We start from the raw sequence: 19206 nt of genomic DNA, 5'->3' as shown, positions 1-19206 counted from the left end.
CTGTCATATTCGTGTTCAGCACATAAAAATTGATAAGAATTGACTAATTTTATTTCAGTAACATGACTTTTGTAAAAATTTGTTGTCCAGTGTAATCATTCTATGACACTAGGGTGACAGTTTCGATGGATTTATTTTCTGGCTGTCAAACACCGACAGTTTGAAGACGCAAAAATATATTGACCATATAGTGACAATATAGACATATGGTTCCTGGACTACTCAGTACCTAGTAGAGCAGTCACATTCACGTTCTCGGTCTATAACGAACTCGGCCTAAACAAATTGGCCCTTAGCGTACTTGGCCCATATCGTATTTGGTCCACATAACGTACTCGGCCCATTACATACTCGCCCATTATATGCTCTGCATTTAGGTCCACGATTTATTTAATAGTAATGCGGATGTAATGGTCGTTGTTCAACTGTTGTTTCATTTTATTATTCTTTCTTTTCAACGATCATATATTTTGCAATAAAAATGTAGTGGAAAAAGTTATTAACTCAGACTAATTAAATTGTATAATTCATGTTCAACATTCTGAAAGTGTCCTTGTCCTGTCCCTGTTAATTGTTAATTGAGTTGAATGTAGTACAGGTCTACTGTACTACTTGTTGTTTTAAACTTGTTGACGTGATAATCTAATTATATTCACACTTCCCATCCGTCTAACATTAAGTACTATTTAATTTAATATGTAAAAATAAGCTTACATGACTTGGTTTATATAGACTTTAACCCCAAGACTCAAAAGTTTACAAGAAAATGAATTATTTGAGGCTGAACATGTCTTGTGAGCGTTGGCATGGTAATTGTGTTTCTCTTGGTCATTATATAGAGATTGTTTCACAAAAGGACAAATTTAGACACAAACATCATTGAATATCCTTTCACTGTATGTGTAGTACTTTGATCTGGCTAAATCTTTGTGTATATCTATTGAAAAGTGGTTTTTTGAAACGGTCTCCCTAAACACAGTAATGTACAGTAATGGGCTGTAATAGACAGTAATGGGCTGTAATGGACAGTAATGGAGTGTAATGGACAGTAATGGACAGTAATGGGCTGTAATGGACAGTAATGGGGACAAAAATAGAATATTGCGAAAGAAATTATAGTAATGATTAAATATTATAATGTTTATTGTACGGATTTAAATAATAACATAGAGTTGCATAGCTATGGAACTTAATAAATTTATCATTTTATTTATGTCTTCTGTTGTAGGACTAATGGCTGAAACATTTCAATTGCATAAACACCTAAAACTTGTGTAGTGTGCTTTCATTAAATGCCGCATTCACACCTGTTGCAGGTGTCTTTGATGCCTTTGATGTCCACTTTAGCTGCACATAGAATCCAGTAAGTTGAGCAGGCAGTGTCATGTATGGCCTAACATAACTATCGTTTAACGACATACTGTGAGATGTAATGGTCAATGAACATTAATATAATTGAATAGAGGTATCAACAATATTATTTGTTACAGACTTGAATTGATATATGAACAATAGTGCTTGTTACCAACTTTCGCTAATGTTTAAACAGTGATTTTTAATGTAAATAATTGGCATCAAGATGAATAAGAATGAGAAGGCTCCAGTAGACATATATTCCTTATATAAGAAGGTTGCAGCCAAACCAAAAAACAGTTTTCTATTCACCGTATTAAAACTTTCAGTTTTGTGGACATTTGTGATATCTTGGATATTATCAGAATGGTAAAAGGAAAGAGCAAGAAACAGTTTCCTTGCGGTGACTGTAAGAAGGCTTGTGAGTCGGGCTGTCTTTTATGTGAGGTATGTCATCTTTTGAATTGCTTATATATTGTTTAGTTTCCATTTAACGATCTTTAATGTCTATCATTATTATTATATTATCCCTGCAAATTCTTTGAGCTGTCTGTTCAATCATTCATTTGAATATGCAAACCTCCTGTTATCTGTTTTTAACATTAAACAGTACCTACATAAAATACATAATTGCCAATAAAATGTATCAGTTGTTGCAATTTATAATAAGCACAGTGCTTCAATAATATGCTTTCAGATGTGAAAAGAAAAGATGAAAAAAGCGATTAGAATTATAAATAATATGTTCCCAAGCGTATATATGTCCTGTTTGTGTAATGTTAACAACATCACATGTAAAAAATAATTAATAACAGTACATTTCTTAAATTCAGTTAAACTTGGTAAAGTAGATGTTTTTCAATATTAATTGCATTTTATCATTAGCCTTATTATCGGATTGATTATTGTATGTCACTGATCGCAAAATGATGATTTTTAGTCTTTAAATTAGCATTCTATCTTTCCGTCTTATAATTGAGTCTTTGATATGAAAATTTGACCTATTCGGTGTTATTTGTTGCCGATTGTATACCGGTATGTATAAATTTTAATGTAGTAATGTATTATGCTGTTTCTGTATTATTTTTGCAAATCATCCATGATGTAATGACTCAAGCTTTTTTTTAAATGATGTCGGTAATATGCTCCCTAGAACTATTGTTGAATTGTTGTTTTTAATCAGGCCGTTAAATAAATCATATTTTATATTTCTCATAGGGTATTATATTTAAACTCCCAAAATTATCCGCTGGAAATATTACAAGTAAAGATTATCCATCTTCTCATTTATTCTTTCTGTATATCTATATTATTTTCAACATACTCGATTTTTTTAAGAGCCCACATCATAAATTACTTTATGTCAAATCTTAAACCATCTGATATATCTAAATTAGATACACCCACCACCTTCCTAGAACTAACTGCATTAGGATCATAAAATAAAGTTATTATTACTATTATTATTATTATTATTATTATTATTATTATTATTATTATTATTATTTTACATGCATATAACGTTAATAGTTTACCCATTTCAATTTGTGACTGCCGGCAGTTTGCATCTATTCATTTTGATTCAGGTATGTGATTATTGGTTCCACTCTACGTGCGAAGTGATAGCAAGCAAAGACTTTAAGACCTGGTCTTCCATTGATGAGGGATACATCTGTCATCAGTGTCGTTCGCTAGGAGGCAAATGTGATTACTTGATGGGTATCACACGACTTCAAAAAGTAATGAATTATTTTATAAGGATTTAATTGTTTATTTTCTAGGCTATTTGATTAGTTTCTCCCAAACATTTATAATGGTCCTATTATTAGACTTGTAATTATATAACCTCAATTTCTTGCAACTTTTCAGGAGACCAAATATATTTTTGATTGTAATGATCTGTAATTTTAGGAATCTGTAAAGTTACTGAGACTTACTGAAATTTGATTTTTAGTCTATGTGTTTACTTACTTAAATATAGTTATATGTGTACATGTCTTGTATTTACTATTGCGGAGTACATGTTGGATTATTTCATTTTAATCAATATATCTACTGTATAATAATGATAAAATTACCAGTATATTAGATATCTGGTTTACATGAACTATTTCATTTTTATTGGTACATTTTTTAAATTTCATTTTGATCTTTAAATAAATATCCTCTCAAGAAATTCGTGGTAGAAAACCTATGATTGAAATAGATATTCTACGAAATTATAAATGTTTATAATATTATGTTTTTCTTTTTCTCATTACAACAGGCTGCTAAGATTGGACTTGAAAAACTCAAAGCTTCAGTTGAGCGGGAGGCTTTGTTGACTGACGAAAGGTACTGTTCTTGCGAGTATGCAGAACACCCCAGTCTACCAGTAGATGCAATTGCTGCTGACATCTTGTTCTGGTACCATGCTGAGAAAGGAAAACCATTAAGAACAACTGGGGATGGAGACTGTCTTTTCAACGCAGTCTCAATCCTTTTGTGCAGTAATGAATCCAAGTCCATTGAACTGCGCTACAAGACAGCTTTAATGATGGTGCTTGATGAGTCAGTGATTTTAGGGCATCCAAATAGATCAAGTATTCAGTTATTATCGCGAGATTATTCCGATGCCGCATTAAATTGCGCTCAGATTGGGAGCTTTTCTTCGGCGTGGACTATGATTGCCCTTGCCATGGTTGCGAAGCGTCCGTTACGTAGTGTTTATCCAGCTGTAAACGGGACAAAGGACTTGGCATTTAGGGCCCTAAATACAACCTTCAATCATGCAGCAGAAGGATCGATGATTTCAGTGATGTGGAGCAATGTAACAAAACCAGCTAACGTTCTTTTGTTAAAAAAAAAGAAAAACATGGACCCCTAACCATTTCGTGGCATTGGTTGAAAATAACGTCAATGACACACCCATCAATAACCAGACCATCAGTGAACCATCAATCAGTAACCCAACCATTAGCCCCAGGACCGTCAGTGAACCTCCAACCATCAGTGAACCACCAGTCAACAATCTGACCATCAATACTGAAACTGTCAGTGAACCACTAACCGTCAGAGAACCACCAATCATTAAGCCGACCGTCAATGAGCCTCCAGTCAGTAACCCAACCGTCACTGGCTCTCAAAGTAAATTCACAGCCTCAACTAGTATCCTAGCCATCAATGACTATCCCAGGCAATTACACACCTGAACGTGACGTTAGCATGGAAATGTCCACACCTAAGCGTCAATCAAATGACGGTGACTGGCAGACTCCGAAACGTCGTCGTTGCTCCTCATGGTCATTCAAGAATAATGATTCCACATACGTAAATTGTTCGAACAGATATACCAGCCTAGTTGACAAAGATGACACCTATGACCTCGCACTGGAATCAATAAAGCCAAACAAGGTCTGTTGGGGACAATGTTTCTGTAACAAATAATGAATCAGCATCAATATTTTAGAATTCTGGTAATGTTACTGTTGCTAGGCCTCATATTGGGATTTTGAAGAATCAGAAGTTTATGGACATAAAAGAAACACTGAGAATTTTAAACCTAAATGAATATTATAGTGCACTACCATGTGCACTGCCTGGCATAAAGGAAAACGTGTTCTTTATAATTGACAATACACTAAATGAGGAGAGAACGAAAACGGGTAAGAGGTAAGAGTTTTGGGATGACTGTGGCATGTGGGTGAAAGGTACTTCTCCCACAAATTACTTTGTTACACTAAATGAGAAACTGGTCAGCGTTATAAAGAGAGATGGACAATATTGCACTGAAAAACAATTAAACGGTGTGCGTGTCTACTGTCCACTTGAACCACAACCAGATGCTTCTGACATGTTGGTTGTGCATCGGGCATATAGCAAGCACAAGAACTCACTAATATACAAGCGACGTGTAACTTGGATAGGAAATGTGCCACACTCTGTGACACTATCTAAATTTGTCTCGATTATGGAGTATGTTGGTGTATTTCCCAGGATGACAATTCTTGGAAATACATTAAAACCAGAAGTACACGAAAAATACATAAGAACTACACAACGCGTCAAAGTTGTGGCTGCAAGTATGGTAAAACAGGACTCGGCAAAAAATGTGTACGACAAAATAAACCAAGGAGAAGATGTTTATGACATTCCCAGAAATATCAAGGTTGTCCAAAACATTAAACACAGACAAAAAAGACAAGAACGTCAACCAGCCAAAGACGTTTACAACATAAATCTGGCCGACCACATTCTTAATGTAGAAGTAAAGTTTATTCTCAGCACCCTTTCATTAGAGTTGTCCGACACGTTGATTCTGGTCTGTCCATCATACTGTACACTGACACACAGATACAGGATATTAAATGATTCTGTTGTACGATGGAGGGAACGGTATTAGGTGTGGACAAAACACTTAATCTTGGAGAAATGTACTTAACATCAATAGTTTTCAAAAACAGCACTTTTACGAACCGATACCGGAGAGTCTCCTATTTTTTTCGGCCCCTCTTTTCTACATGGTAAATCTGACTTTGAAACTTATAACGCTTTCTTCTCACAAATTGCCAGTCATTTCACAGATGAAGAAATAGAAAACATGGTTGTCGGCTCAGATGACGAAACTGCGATTCGTAAAAGTTTAATGTGGTCATTCCCAGGAGCGACACAGACTGTTTGTACACTTCACTTGAAGAAAAATGTCACTGGTTATTTAAAAAATAGGGTCGGCGTCAACGTGCAAGATAGAAAGACAATTGTAAACACCCTTTTCGATGACGAAGGAATTGCACAAGCAGATAATTCTGGCATCCAGTTATATGCATCACAGAGTTTCTATTGACGTGTGGTGTCAAGAAACAGAAATGAACGAGAAGCAATATTTAGAAAGTTTATCAAAGACAAGGGTACAAATAAGTTAACAGTAAGGTCGACAAATAGTAAAATCACTATACCAAAGATACGTTCAGGAAGAAGAAACCTCACCAGAGAAAAAGGATGAGAGCTGAGTGGAGTCAGACTAGAACAAAATAAAAAAGGTGGACAGTCTTAGTAAAGAATATATATATATATATATATATATATATATATATATATATATATATATATATAAAGAGAGAGAGAGAGAGAGAGAGTTGTTCAAGTTTTGGCATTATTTTAATTAAAGTATATTATGTGCACTAATAAAACAATATCACAACCACATTTGTTATTTATGATTTATGTATTTAAGCCAGTACAATAAAAATTATAATATTTAATGTACATTACTATAATTTCTTTCGCAATTTTCTATTTTGTCCCCATTACAGCCCATTACTGTCCATTACTCTCCATTACAGCCCATTACTGTACATTGCTGTGTTTAGGGAGGCCTGTTTGAAAGGCAATTTAATTTACAATTATTTCCTCAGATGTCAGTCCGATCCTTTGTTCTGTTCCTATTGAACTAATGTAATAGAACAATAAACAGGTTCATATTAAATGAAGTTATCTTATATACTCGATTTTAAGTTAAGTCCAACTGCAGCAACACAAACCACAACATTTTATGCTGATTTGTTCTAATGATAAAACCTAACAAGGTATAGAAACAGATGCACAATGGCCGATCTTTGTACGTGCAGTTTACAGCTAAACCTGACTTGTATGCGAGTATATATTCAGAATTTCAGCATTTGAACCTGTCTCTATGGATTTAGTATGTACAGTCATGATGAAGAGTGCACTAAAGTCATGTGAACTTGATACAATTCCAACATCACTGCTGCTTGAGTGCTTAGATCCAATATTGCCTTCACTAACTGATGTTATTAATACCTCTCTCTCATCCGGAGAATTCCCATCATTTTTCAAAACCACCATTGTAAAGCCTCTGCTGAAAATACCAACACTCGACCATAACGTTTTAAATAACTACCTCCCAGTTTCTGATCTCCCATTCATATAAAAAATATTAGAAAAGGTTGTTCTATCCCAACTTGTATATCATCTGAACTCAAACAGTCCTTTTAGCAATGTACAATCTGCATATCGCCCTTACCACAGTACTGAAACTACTCTTCTGAAAGTAGTTAATGACATTTCCTCTGCTTTGGATAGTGGAACGATTACAGTCCTCACCCTCCTTGATTTGTCGGCAGCATTTGACACAATAAACCATGATATATTACTTCACTGTCTCCAGCATGTATTTGACATTCATGATACAGCCTTACTGTGGTTCAAGTCCTACTTGGTCAACAGGACACAAATTGTGTCTGCAAAATTGGAATACACTCCAACCCAATTAATCTATGTTGTGGTGTTCAACAGGGGTTTGTTCTTGGACCCGTTGTCTTCATTCTGTACACTCAGACGCTCTCAAGTATCATAGGTCATCATCCAGTGTCTCGTCAGTTGTACGCTGATGACACCCAAATATACAAATCTAGCCACCCAACATCAGTTGATACTACCATCCAAGGTGTAGAGAGGTGCATTTCTGATGTGAAATCATGGATGACATGTAACAAGCTGCAGATGAATGATGATAAAACTGAGGCCATTCTGATCACAACACAAATACTTTCTCATTCACATCCTTTACCTCAAACAATAAATATCAGCAACACCAATATTAAATTCACACAATCAGTACGAAACCTCGGTGTTACTCTGGGCAGTACTCATACATTGCACCAACATGTCATGAACATATGCAAGGCTGCATATCTTGAGCTGAGACGCATCAGCTCCATTCGCAAATATCTTTCAGTTGATGCCACTAAAACACTTGTATGTTCATTAGTACTTTCAAGACTGGACTATTGTAACTCATTTCTGTCTGGTTCATCTCAAAATCTACTTCAGAAACTTCAAAACACATATGCTCGGATCATACTTAGAGTACCACAATCAGAGCACACATCCCTGCTACTCTGTACCTTACACTGGCTATCCATTCGATCCAGAATCAAACACAAAATTTGTTCTCTGTGCTACGTTTCACTGACGGACTCCAGTCCAACATACCTATCCGATCTCACCCATGTGTACACACCAGCAAGATACCTACGCTCCTCTTCTGCCAATCGTATACTCATTATTCCCACTACGAAAACGAAGTCATATGGACAATGTTCTTTTGCATACCAGGGCCCATCAATGTGGAATGAATTGCCCACTGAACTTAGACACAAAGACACAGTGAACCCATTCAAGAGTGCTCTTAAAACTCACTTATTTTGACTGCAAGAACAAATTTAAAGACCTAATAATGTTCTCTACCTTAAATATTTACATGTTTTTATGTTTTCTAATTTCATGGTGTTTATTTTCTGTAATAATATCATTATATGTGTTTTTTATGTTATGGGTGTTGTCTAATGTTCTAAAGCACTAAAACGTCTAAAGATTAAGCGCTATACAAAGTCCTCATTATTATTATCATTATTATTATTATATCATGCTTTAAATACATCTTAATTTCTGAGAATTATAGTTGTTTGCAGTGTTGGAAAAGCATGCTGTGATTTCAGTACTTAAATTTGATGTTTGGGAAAGGGTCCGGCTGTTTATACAGAAGGAACATTACACATTTTATCTTTAATATGGGATATAGTAGAGCTGGTGCGATAACAATAATGCATGGATACATAATAATGTTTGCTCTAGGCTAAGTGGATTACGTTACAGTTGGTGCAGTAGGATAAAACATAAAACAAAATAAATTATATCAGCTGTCGAAAAATATACATTTCATAATGGCCTGTCTATTTCTTTAAAAGAAGTTAACAAATGTTATGCTTAACATGTGTAAAAACAATCTATATGTACCTATTTTATGTACCTAATAAACTGTTAGGCCCTTTTTAAAATCAGTAATATTAGTCTATTACGAGGTAGCAATTATTAAACCTTTAAAGCATTTTTCAAATAACTTCTATTGTACGAGTTAGTTCCTTGTAGTAAATGTTAGCTCCACTGCAATATGGTTTGTATTTCGTATATTGTCCCACCATATTCCTTGTATAATCAGTTGCCTTACTTTGCCTCAGATAGGTCAAATAAAAAAATTCACTCAATAAAACACACTTTGTATTCACAAAATATGCCATTATGCACAAAAGACATTAATGTATAGACAATTATACAGCACAACAAAACAAGCCCTTGCAGTTGCCATACCAGCTTTGTGCTTTATAGTCTTCTCTGTACACGTGTATACTTCGGTAGTAAAATGAAATCATGTTCAGTTCTCACAGCATGATTTATGATTATCAACATGAGTGGACGACGCAGCTAATGAAAATTGACTGTACTTAATAGCTTACCCAGACAGACCAAGATACTTTAACTTGTGGGGTGTTTTATAAGATAGCTATATTCCTCACTTATTGGCACATATCTGATGCGTTTATTTATGTAGCGTAAGTATGATTGGAATTCAATTAATGCTTATGAAACAACTGAAAGATCCGCATAAAGAAAGGGAAATGGTTCTTTCTCATTCATTTACTGAACTTGCATACTATGCATTTGATCCAAGCACAAGCAATTACACCAGTGATACTTATTCGCCAATATGGACTCATTTATTTATTGTTCAGTTTATTTATGTATGTGACACTAACACGATTCATATCATATCGAAGAAAAACTATCGGGATATTTATAGTGTTGCTGCACAGCTAGTGGTACTCAACTCTAGTTTACAGCAATAACAAAATTTACGTTAGGAAATAGCAACGTTAAATGCATTTGTGGATCTTTCATGTTATTATATTTCCGTGTTCAAATATATTTTTATGGTAATGCCCTAATTTCAGAGAAAATGTTGCGCAATTAAACAGCAGTAATTATTAGGTGAAGGAAAGGAACTGTTTGCTGTACATTTTAATGAAAAACCATGCTTTGATTTAATTTATTAAAATTTATAATTTGTTTCAGGGTAAGGTGTTGTATTTAATTTCAGAGTAAAATTTGCATGTATTTAATTTCAGGGTAAAATTCTTTACGTATTTGAATTCCGGGTAAAATTTTGTATTTAATTACAGGGTAACATTTTGTATTTAATTACAGGGTAACATTTTGCAGCAGATTCTATCAGTTGTGTTCATCTTGGAGCTCATAAACACCGTTCCATTTGCAATCACAGTAAGTTTACACAAACCAGTTTTTGTCTTATTTTTAACCACATTTTATCCTAATTTTGAATACATCATTATATTTTATGTTGTCATTAATTCAGTGTTCAGTATATATAAAAAATAATCCCATATTTGTAATCCAATGCATTTAGCAGCAAACATAAGCTCATATATATATATATATATATATATATATATATATATATATATATATATATATATATTTTATAGCATTTTCCATATTTAATCGAATGTTCCTTTACAAGGGAGTAAGCCAAATTTAAGGCAGTAAAAGTAATTGCTATTCAGTTTAGAATCAATAATGAATCATTTTATCTTTTTTGACAGATATTTTGGAAACCTCTCAGACATTTATTTCTCCCGGTATTTTTGAATTGTTGGCTAGCCAAACAAGCTCTAGATAATATGTTTGTAAGTACTCAACTTGGCTCTGATTTTTTTATCTACTTTCTGTAAAGTATGTCTGAAAACTAATGTATTAAGACAAATTATCTTAGTATTGCATAACCTTAATATATATTATGGACAAAAGCATATTAGTGAAGCTATCAAGGAGTTCACATCTTTAATTTTCAGCAGTGAAATGATGGTATCGTATCAAGTCTGATAGATTCTGATCTAGGTTTGACAATCAAAATATACGTTACCACCTCACCACAGAATAATATTCTATTTATTTTCCAATGTATTACTATGCTTACATACGTGAAGGAAATATACAAGTTCACTAAATGTCGGAAACAAAAATAATTCTGTACTGTATTTAAAGAATGGCATGTATTCTTTATAATAAACTAAATTCATCAAGTTTGTTTAGGGCATATACCATCACAATTGTTTAATTGTACTGGAAGCGCAGAAGTTACTCCTCATATGAGACCGAGAAGCATGCTCCAAGAACAAGGTGTATCTCCTGATGTCTGCGATTTGGGATATGTATAAAATGACATAAAAATCGATGACCTTTAAATACAAATTATCAAAATCAACTTAAAAAAATTTTTCTTCCTATATTGATATACTAGTATACACAAGTTCTACTCGCTTGACATGATATGTACCAAAATAGTCATCTTTCCATTTCTTCACATATTCTGTCTGTTAAAAATTGAAAAAATACAAAATTGGTCCCTGACTTTTGTGCGATTGTATATGCAGTTTACTACATGTAAAGGTGTACTGTTTCTGTATATCAGTTTCTTATATTTTTTGTTTTAATACGAAATATACCCACCGATGATTAAGACAAATTAGCTTTCATGTGTAAAAATAACAAATAAATATTTCGTTAGCATTCAATGTTATGCATTTGAAAACAGCCGGTCAGTGGTATTCAATCTTTTATCTACTTTGGAAATCGCCTAGGTGGAGTCCAATGCATCCCTTTACCTCACAGAGCATAGTGACAAAGTGCAGCACGCTATAAATAGAACACCTGTTACCTAGCCGACCGCATACGCATAGACCTGGCTGTGAATTGTTAAGCAATGTAGTGGTGTTACGTTTAACAGCAGTTTTAACCATTTTACGTTTTTGGTACACATCTATTACATGTGGAAAAATTTAAGAGTAAAGTCCGATTGTTATAGCTGTGTAATTATTTTTCACGGAAGAATATTTTATGTGCTTTAAAATCGAGAGAGAACTCGTTCACCGTCATGTCAGTGAGGCCGCGTGACCAACCGCAGCTGCCATTTCCCATATTCGAAATTTACATGTTTTTCCTCTGTGTCTATATCACTAAGTCATCTGAATTTGATAATCAATAAAAACTAATTGCTGCTTACATAAATATCAGAGCCATTACCTAAGTTATTGAATCTTTTGTGGTTGTGATTCTAATCGTGAAAACTTCGTAAGTACTGAATGAAATCCTGCCTGTGAACTGTTAAGCAATGTAGTGTATGTTACGTTTAACAGCAATTTTAACCATTTTACATTTTTGGTACACATACATTATATGTGGAAAAATTTATGAGTAAAGTCCGATTGTTATAGCTGTGTAATTATTTTTCACGGAAGAATTTTTTTATGTGCTTCAAAATCGAGAGAGAACTCGTTCACCGTCATGTCAGTGAGGCCGCGTTACCAACCGTAGCTGCCATTTCCGATACTCGAAATTTACAAGGTTTTCGTGTGCGTCTACACCACTAAGTCATCTGAATTTGATAATTTATAAAAACTAATTGCTGCCTACATCAATATCAGAGACTTTACCTAATTTATTGAATCTTTCGTGGTTGTTATTCCAGAGGCGTAGCTGGGAGGCGGGGGGGGGGGTACATATGTCCCCGGGCGCCAAGGTACAGGGGCGCCAAAATGAGGCTTACAACGTTACATTATAATAAGTAAACAAGGGTAATATTCAAAAATGTGATTAAACGGGGAGGGGGGTGGGGCGCCAATTTTATAGTTCGTCTCCGGGCGCAAAATATCATAGCTACGCCTCTGTATTATTCTAATCGTGAAAACTTCGTACGTACTGAATGAAATCCGCGGCTGCCATTTTGGAGAGTGGAGATTACGACCCAGTTACTTTAAATAACAGATATCGACCAGTGCATGAATAGCGAACACGTGATCTGTCGTAATTGTCATTTGCAGAAATGAATGTATTATCTAATAGAGGGGTTTTCCCCGAAGGTGGCCTACGAAAACTAGCGCAAAATGGCTGATGTTTGCAGCAGGCGTCAAAAGGCGCTTCCATGCGAATCTTATTGAGGCGTCAAAAGGCGCTTCCATGCGAATGGAGTAGGGCGTCCAAAGACGCTTGCATGAGGTAAAGGGTTTTAAATACCACTCTTAAAAAAACAAACTTCATCTATAAAATTGCAATAAGGTGACTTACAATACAGTATTTCTATTGTTTTGTATTGTTCATATTTGAAATTAAAAGTAGTGTATCTTGTCCATTTAGTTTTTTGTTTCCTTTTACAAGATGTACATACAAATGCATGTACATCGTACTAATACAGTATTATACTACACTTTCGGTGCTAATTTCATAATAACTTAGAGATTTATTCAGTTTTAATTGTTCAAAGATTGTGATTTGTTTGCTTAAATAGGTATGATTGAAACAACTTCTAGATTCACTTGAGTCCATCTGTCTATTACTCGACTAGCTAAAGGAAGTCTACTGTATGACATAATTAATAAATATGTGAAGCAGAAAATGTAATTTTGTATTTAGTAATATAAAAATATCTCTAAAATGCAAAAATTCAACATGTGTTATTAAGGACAATGTCTAGTGATGTAGTTTTTGTGCGAAGTCTCAAGGCTACTGTGCAACAGACATTATAATTGAAGTGCATGTATTAGAGGTGTAGAGAAAGCTAATACACAGCTTAGAAGTCAGGCAACAGTATTGTTGGATTAGGAAAACATGAATGATAATCAATAATGACATGTTAGAACTCCACTTGAAGCAATTCTTACTTAGACCTTGACAAAATAATGATTTTGAAAGCGATGCAAACTAGAGCCAATGCAGTGCAAGTTTCCTTTCTTTTTATGTTTTAATTGAGTCACCAAGGTATAAGCCAAATGTGCATCGATGAGAAAAATAAATTATCAACATTTATCAAATTTATAATAAACCATCTCAAAACTATAGGACTCCATTAAAATCACACCAAAGAGGAGAGCGACGAGTTGAAATTTAATTTTCAGGTCATTATTAAAAGGGAGCAGATCATTATTAAAAAGTAGCTGGAGACTGTGTCAGTTCATCTTTAATAAGAACGCAAATGCCTCAAAAAAATTCTGCTTTTTATGAACATATTTCTTTTGCTTTGCATCGTTTGTGTATTAAGTTTAATATGGCTACTAGCTGAATCTTCTTCACCAGAATTTAATAATTGTTTATACCTTTAATATGAAACATATTGACTGTGACAAATGTTTAAAAAAGGAAAATTATATCCAACTGTTTTAGTTCAGAAGTAGATATGAGTATTATGCATAAATAATCACCTAATACAAATGAGCTTATTCATTGTTAACTCATTTCTATACTTTGGTCTGAATAAGAGGACACAATGACATCATTAACACCTCCCTCTTGAATATAAATAATGCTAATATTGTTGATTGCCAAGAATTTGATGCTATACAAAACAACTCATGCCTCTGAAACCATCAGGAACATGTACACATTTCAAGAAAGGATTGTTAAGTACTTGTTTAACTGAGGGAACAATTATGTAAATGTCAACATAAATTATAAAGGAAACCAGAAGAATATCTATTGATGTGTACATTCGTCTGTAGCCTTAAAATTGTTAATAATAAATAAATAAATGATTCAATAAAGCATACCTTTTACGGGCTTGATGAAATTAATTTACAACCAATCCCATCTGGTGGCTTCTTTAACATTCATTTCTTCATTTAAAGGGTACAAGTTAAAATGCCTACCTGAGTTCGCAAGCATTTGTAGGTATAACAACACTGTATTACAATGTAGGATATGTAAGACGGCAACTGCAGAAATGTAGAAAATATAATCACTGTATCTAAAATGTACTGGGCATTATTTTTTCTATGTGAAAGTTGTAAGTTTTGACATAGATCAACTCTGGTGACAGAAATGTTATCGGACTCTTGTGTTATTCAAAGCAATTAATTCACATTTGCATACTCAACATGCACAACATGCAAAACGTGACAAATCATAAATTGCAGTGAAAACAGTTCCATTCAGTCTGAACACAGGCTGCATAACATATGCATAAACAAAATACATTTCAAAGACTGTGCGAAAATCAAGTCATATTATTAGCATCTGTGACACATAGAATAAATATGTGTATGTCATTTAATCGATTTATCGATCTATCGTATAGTCAGGCTATCATTTCTGATTTCCATTGACATGAGCATATGTTGTCGGTCCGCTAAAATTTTCAGAGCTGTAGAATCGGTTATGAATGCCAGGCATGGCCAACATGACTGCTTTATTTGACCCAACACATAATGCCACAATCGAGCATTTGGAGTTTCTGCTAGGAAACTTGAATTTAGAATTGATAATTTGTCATTACTTTGCCTGTTTCCAGTTTGGTCATTGCACAATACAATTTTGGCTATTTGACTTCAGATAAGCACAGCAAAATGGACACACACTGTAATTAATTGTAATTAGTACTGTGGTTAGATTATGATACCATGGTTAATGTATTTAATTACCTGCAACTCAATTGAAGATTTAGGCAGTTTAATAGTAACATCAAAGAATGATAGGTCTTGCAGCCTTAGCAATAATTGAAACATTTGTTGGGATCTGTTTTGCTTTATTAATAGTGATCGAAGTGCCTTCTGTGATATAAATTATAACATTTAATATGTAAGTAAATGTTTCTTTCATTTGCACAATATGACTGAATATCATAGAGGACAACCAACTAAATCTGTATTTTCATATAATTTAATGAGCACTGTTACATAGAGTAAGCAAACTATTGAATGCTTTGTTCAAGTCTTATCAATTTACAAAAATTCATCTTACAATGACACATTTAAGCAAAGAACTTACTGAATTCACAAGCTTCAGTTGGCCAACATCAGTGACATCAGTGATTTGTTGTAGAATATTGTGCAGCTGCACTAGACTATGGTATGTCACACCTGGCTGTTGTGAGTATCCCTGTTCCAGTTTGTACAGTGCAATGATCCTGTATGTGCTCAAATTGTGAAGTAGTTTTAAAAACTGCTTTCATTGGAATTATGCAGCAAGTATTGTTTTGAGTTGCTTTTAAATATGCATACTAAATCTAGTAATTTTTATTCACTTGGAATTTGTTTTCTCTGCAGTGTTTTGGGGAGAGATATTACTCTTCAGTTTAGGCACAATATCCACCAGAAAACTCCACAGGAAACCGTATCAATCATAAAACAGAAGAAATATAATTTTATTTTTCATACCAAATACGTAAATGTGTTAAGAGTTCATTAATAATTGACCGTTATTCTACTTTCAGAATGATCTCCACAGGGTGTTGCAAAAATCTCACTCAGCCCTTGCTCAACAATTGATGACATTGTGTGCTACCTTAATGTGCCTTGTTTTTACCACGTATGAATTATCTATCATTTGCCTGTCAGTAGTAATTGTATCATATTATGTTGATCTTATAAGAAAGGAATACTTTAAAAAATATTTATGTTTCCAACTATAAGCTTGTGCTGGTATTTAAAGACTTCAATAGCTATTTTGTTTCTGATGTATCATAACTGCTGTAGTTGATGGGAAACTTCAGTTATGTTCATAAAGTTTTACACCATCAATAAGTACAAACTTAATTTTGTTTGTTGTTGGTCTTATTTAACTTTTTTTTACAGAAAAAAATGTGTTCTTATTAAGATTTTACACTTGAGCGAAAGGTAAATCTTTTAACTCAAATAGATGTTGAACAATTAAAACTATGTGGAAAATACAACATGGCATAAGCATACTTTTGACCTGAGGAAAGGGTCACATTTTTAATTGATGGTAGGTGACTGTTGCTTACTATCAGATGTCATGTTTCCATATGATGTGAATGTTACCTAAATTACTATGGATACTAGAGATAATCTGTACTCGGCATCCACTGGAATTAATATAGCAGGTTTTATCAGAGATTAACCAGCTTTGTGAAGAAAAACTTTACAATTCTTTTTGTCTCAGTTGGTATGTATCCATGAATTAGGATTGTGATAATTTCTTCAATAAACACATATCCTTAATGTTAACTTATGTGAGAACATTTCTTATATTCCATCTTTTAATTGTACATGTATAATGACATGGCAAAATACATCTGCATTAATGAAATGGAGACATTAACAAAGTATGTCTATAAGAAAATAGTAAATGAAGATCTAAGAATGTAACAATATTTAATCTCAAGTATTTTAATTTACAAAAGATATACTTCCGACTTTGCAATAATGCCATATTGTTTCAATGCATATTATTTACAACTTGTGTCAGTTGCTGTGGAATAGAGCATCTACAACGAGGAGGAAATCGCCAGTTTGGATTGTTTGAGTCTTTGTATTTCGTAATTGTAACGTTCGCAACCGTTGGATATGGGGATATCTATCCAGATATATGGATAAGCCAGCTGTTCACGATGTGTATGATTGTAGTGACATTAATCGTTTTACCGAGACAGGTAAACACTCTACTTGATTATGAGTAATATTTTTATTGTTTGCTAATTTTGTATTCTTACAAAGTCCGCTTAAACGAGCTTTATGCTTTCTTTTAAAGAAGTAGCATGATATTTTGAAGACCATATCTCCTCAAAAAGTATTTATATTTAAAATTAGTGCTTATCATATCACTAAACATTGCAAATGCCTAACCTTCCAGAACTTCCAGAAAAACATGTACTGTTAATTTATTGTTATTCTCTTGTACAAACAATATGAGCCTAATACGTTCTTGTGTTTGCAGTTGAATCTGTCTTTATATTGCTCACAAAGTCCTTGTAAGGCATATATAATATACTCTGATTCAATGTAATGTGCGATATTCAGATGCCACATGGTTCTATACACCTACTGCACTTACGTAAATTGAAAAGTGAGTCACACACTATTTTCCATCTTTCCATTTGCAAGGAAGAACTAGAGAAATACGTTCTTTTCATCAAACATAATGAGAAACAGTAGATATTGGTTCATGGATATGATCTTGGGAGATAATTCAAAGTTTCCGAAGTCACAGTTATCATACATATGCAGTTTTAGATGCACATTTGTTTATTCTAATGGACTTAAAAGGGAAATTTCATTTTTGTTTTCTTCCAGTTTGCTCCAATCTGTGCAAATAATCTCTGTGCAGATTTCCCCCTGATATTGCTGAGATGTCATTATAATAATAACACCTTGATTCCAGCCTTTCATTAAATGTGAATTGTCTTTTTTAAGTTTGAACAGTTGGCATATACATGGATGGAACGCCAGAAGCAGGGAGGGGCTTACAGCAGCCATCGCGCTCAAACAGAGAAGCATGTAGTGGTGTGCACCACTACTCTACAATCAGATACTGTGATGGACTTCCTCAATGAATTTTATGCTCATCCCAAACTGCAGGTGAGACTTTACATCCTTGCAATTACAAGCAATAATCAATATTTATCAGTGTACAATGTGCTGAAAACGTATCAAGTTATTGTGTAGACCAATCAATGCTGGCACATCATTTCATTCTGCTTACAGTTGCATGAAAGCTGCTTATTACTTGATTAGTCTTTTCATTGTGTGGCTGATGGCATGCAAGCTACTTATTACCTGATCTGTTATTTGGCTGCAGATAAGGGCATATACGATCTTTAATTCATTTTGTGCTATAAAAAATATCGTATCAATCATGAAACTAGTGTTTAGATCTTTGTTTGCATCATAATTTTAGCATTAGCGATGTACTCATACATACATACACACATACATACACATATACACACATATAGATACATACATACATACACACACACGTACATACCTACATATATACATACATACATACATAGACACACAAACACACACAAACACACACATACACACATAAACACACACATACATACACACACACATACATACATACATACATACATACATACACACATACATGCATGCATGCATGCAATCATGCATACATACAATACATACATACATATGCATGCATCTGTGCACCATACATACATACATATGCATGCATGCATGTATG

The 19206-nt window shown here is 33.8% G+C and overlaps 1 protein-coding gene across 1 annotated transcript in view; it reads left to right on the top strand.

Moving 5' to 3' along the window:
- LOC149772607 (potassium channel subfamily T member 1-like) overlaps positions 1-19206 on the top strand; it is a gene marked incomplete at its 5' end in the record, with an annotated part of 115569 nt that overhangs the window by 16606 nt on the left and 79757 nt on the right. Inside the window, 5 exons of the mRNA XM_089947587.1 lie at positions 10396-10470; positions 10812-10895; positions 16469-16563; positions 17464-17647; positions 18408-18572. Of these exons, the coding sequence (XP_089803713.1) occupies positions 10396-10470; positions 10812-10895; positions 16469-16563; positions 17464-17647; positions 18408-18572 (603 nt within the window). The remainder of the gene's footprint in view (positions 1-10395; positions 10471-10811; positions 10896-16468; positions 16564-17463; positions 17648-18407; positions 18573-19206) is intronic.

This window comes from Sinohyriopsis cumingii, unplaced genomic scaffold (assembly GCF_028554795.1).
Source record: "Sinohyriopsis cumingii isolate HCF-2022 unplaced genomic scaffold, ASM2855479v2 utg001342l, whole genome shotgun sequence".
Lineage (NCBI taxonomy): Eukaryota > Metazoa > Mollusca > Bivalvia > Unionida > Unionidae > Sinohyriopsis > Sinohyriopsis cumingii.
Note: the sequence above shows the minus strand (reverse complement) of the source record. Positions and strands in the feature narration are given on the sequence as shown.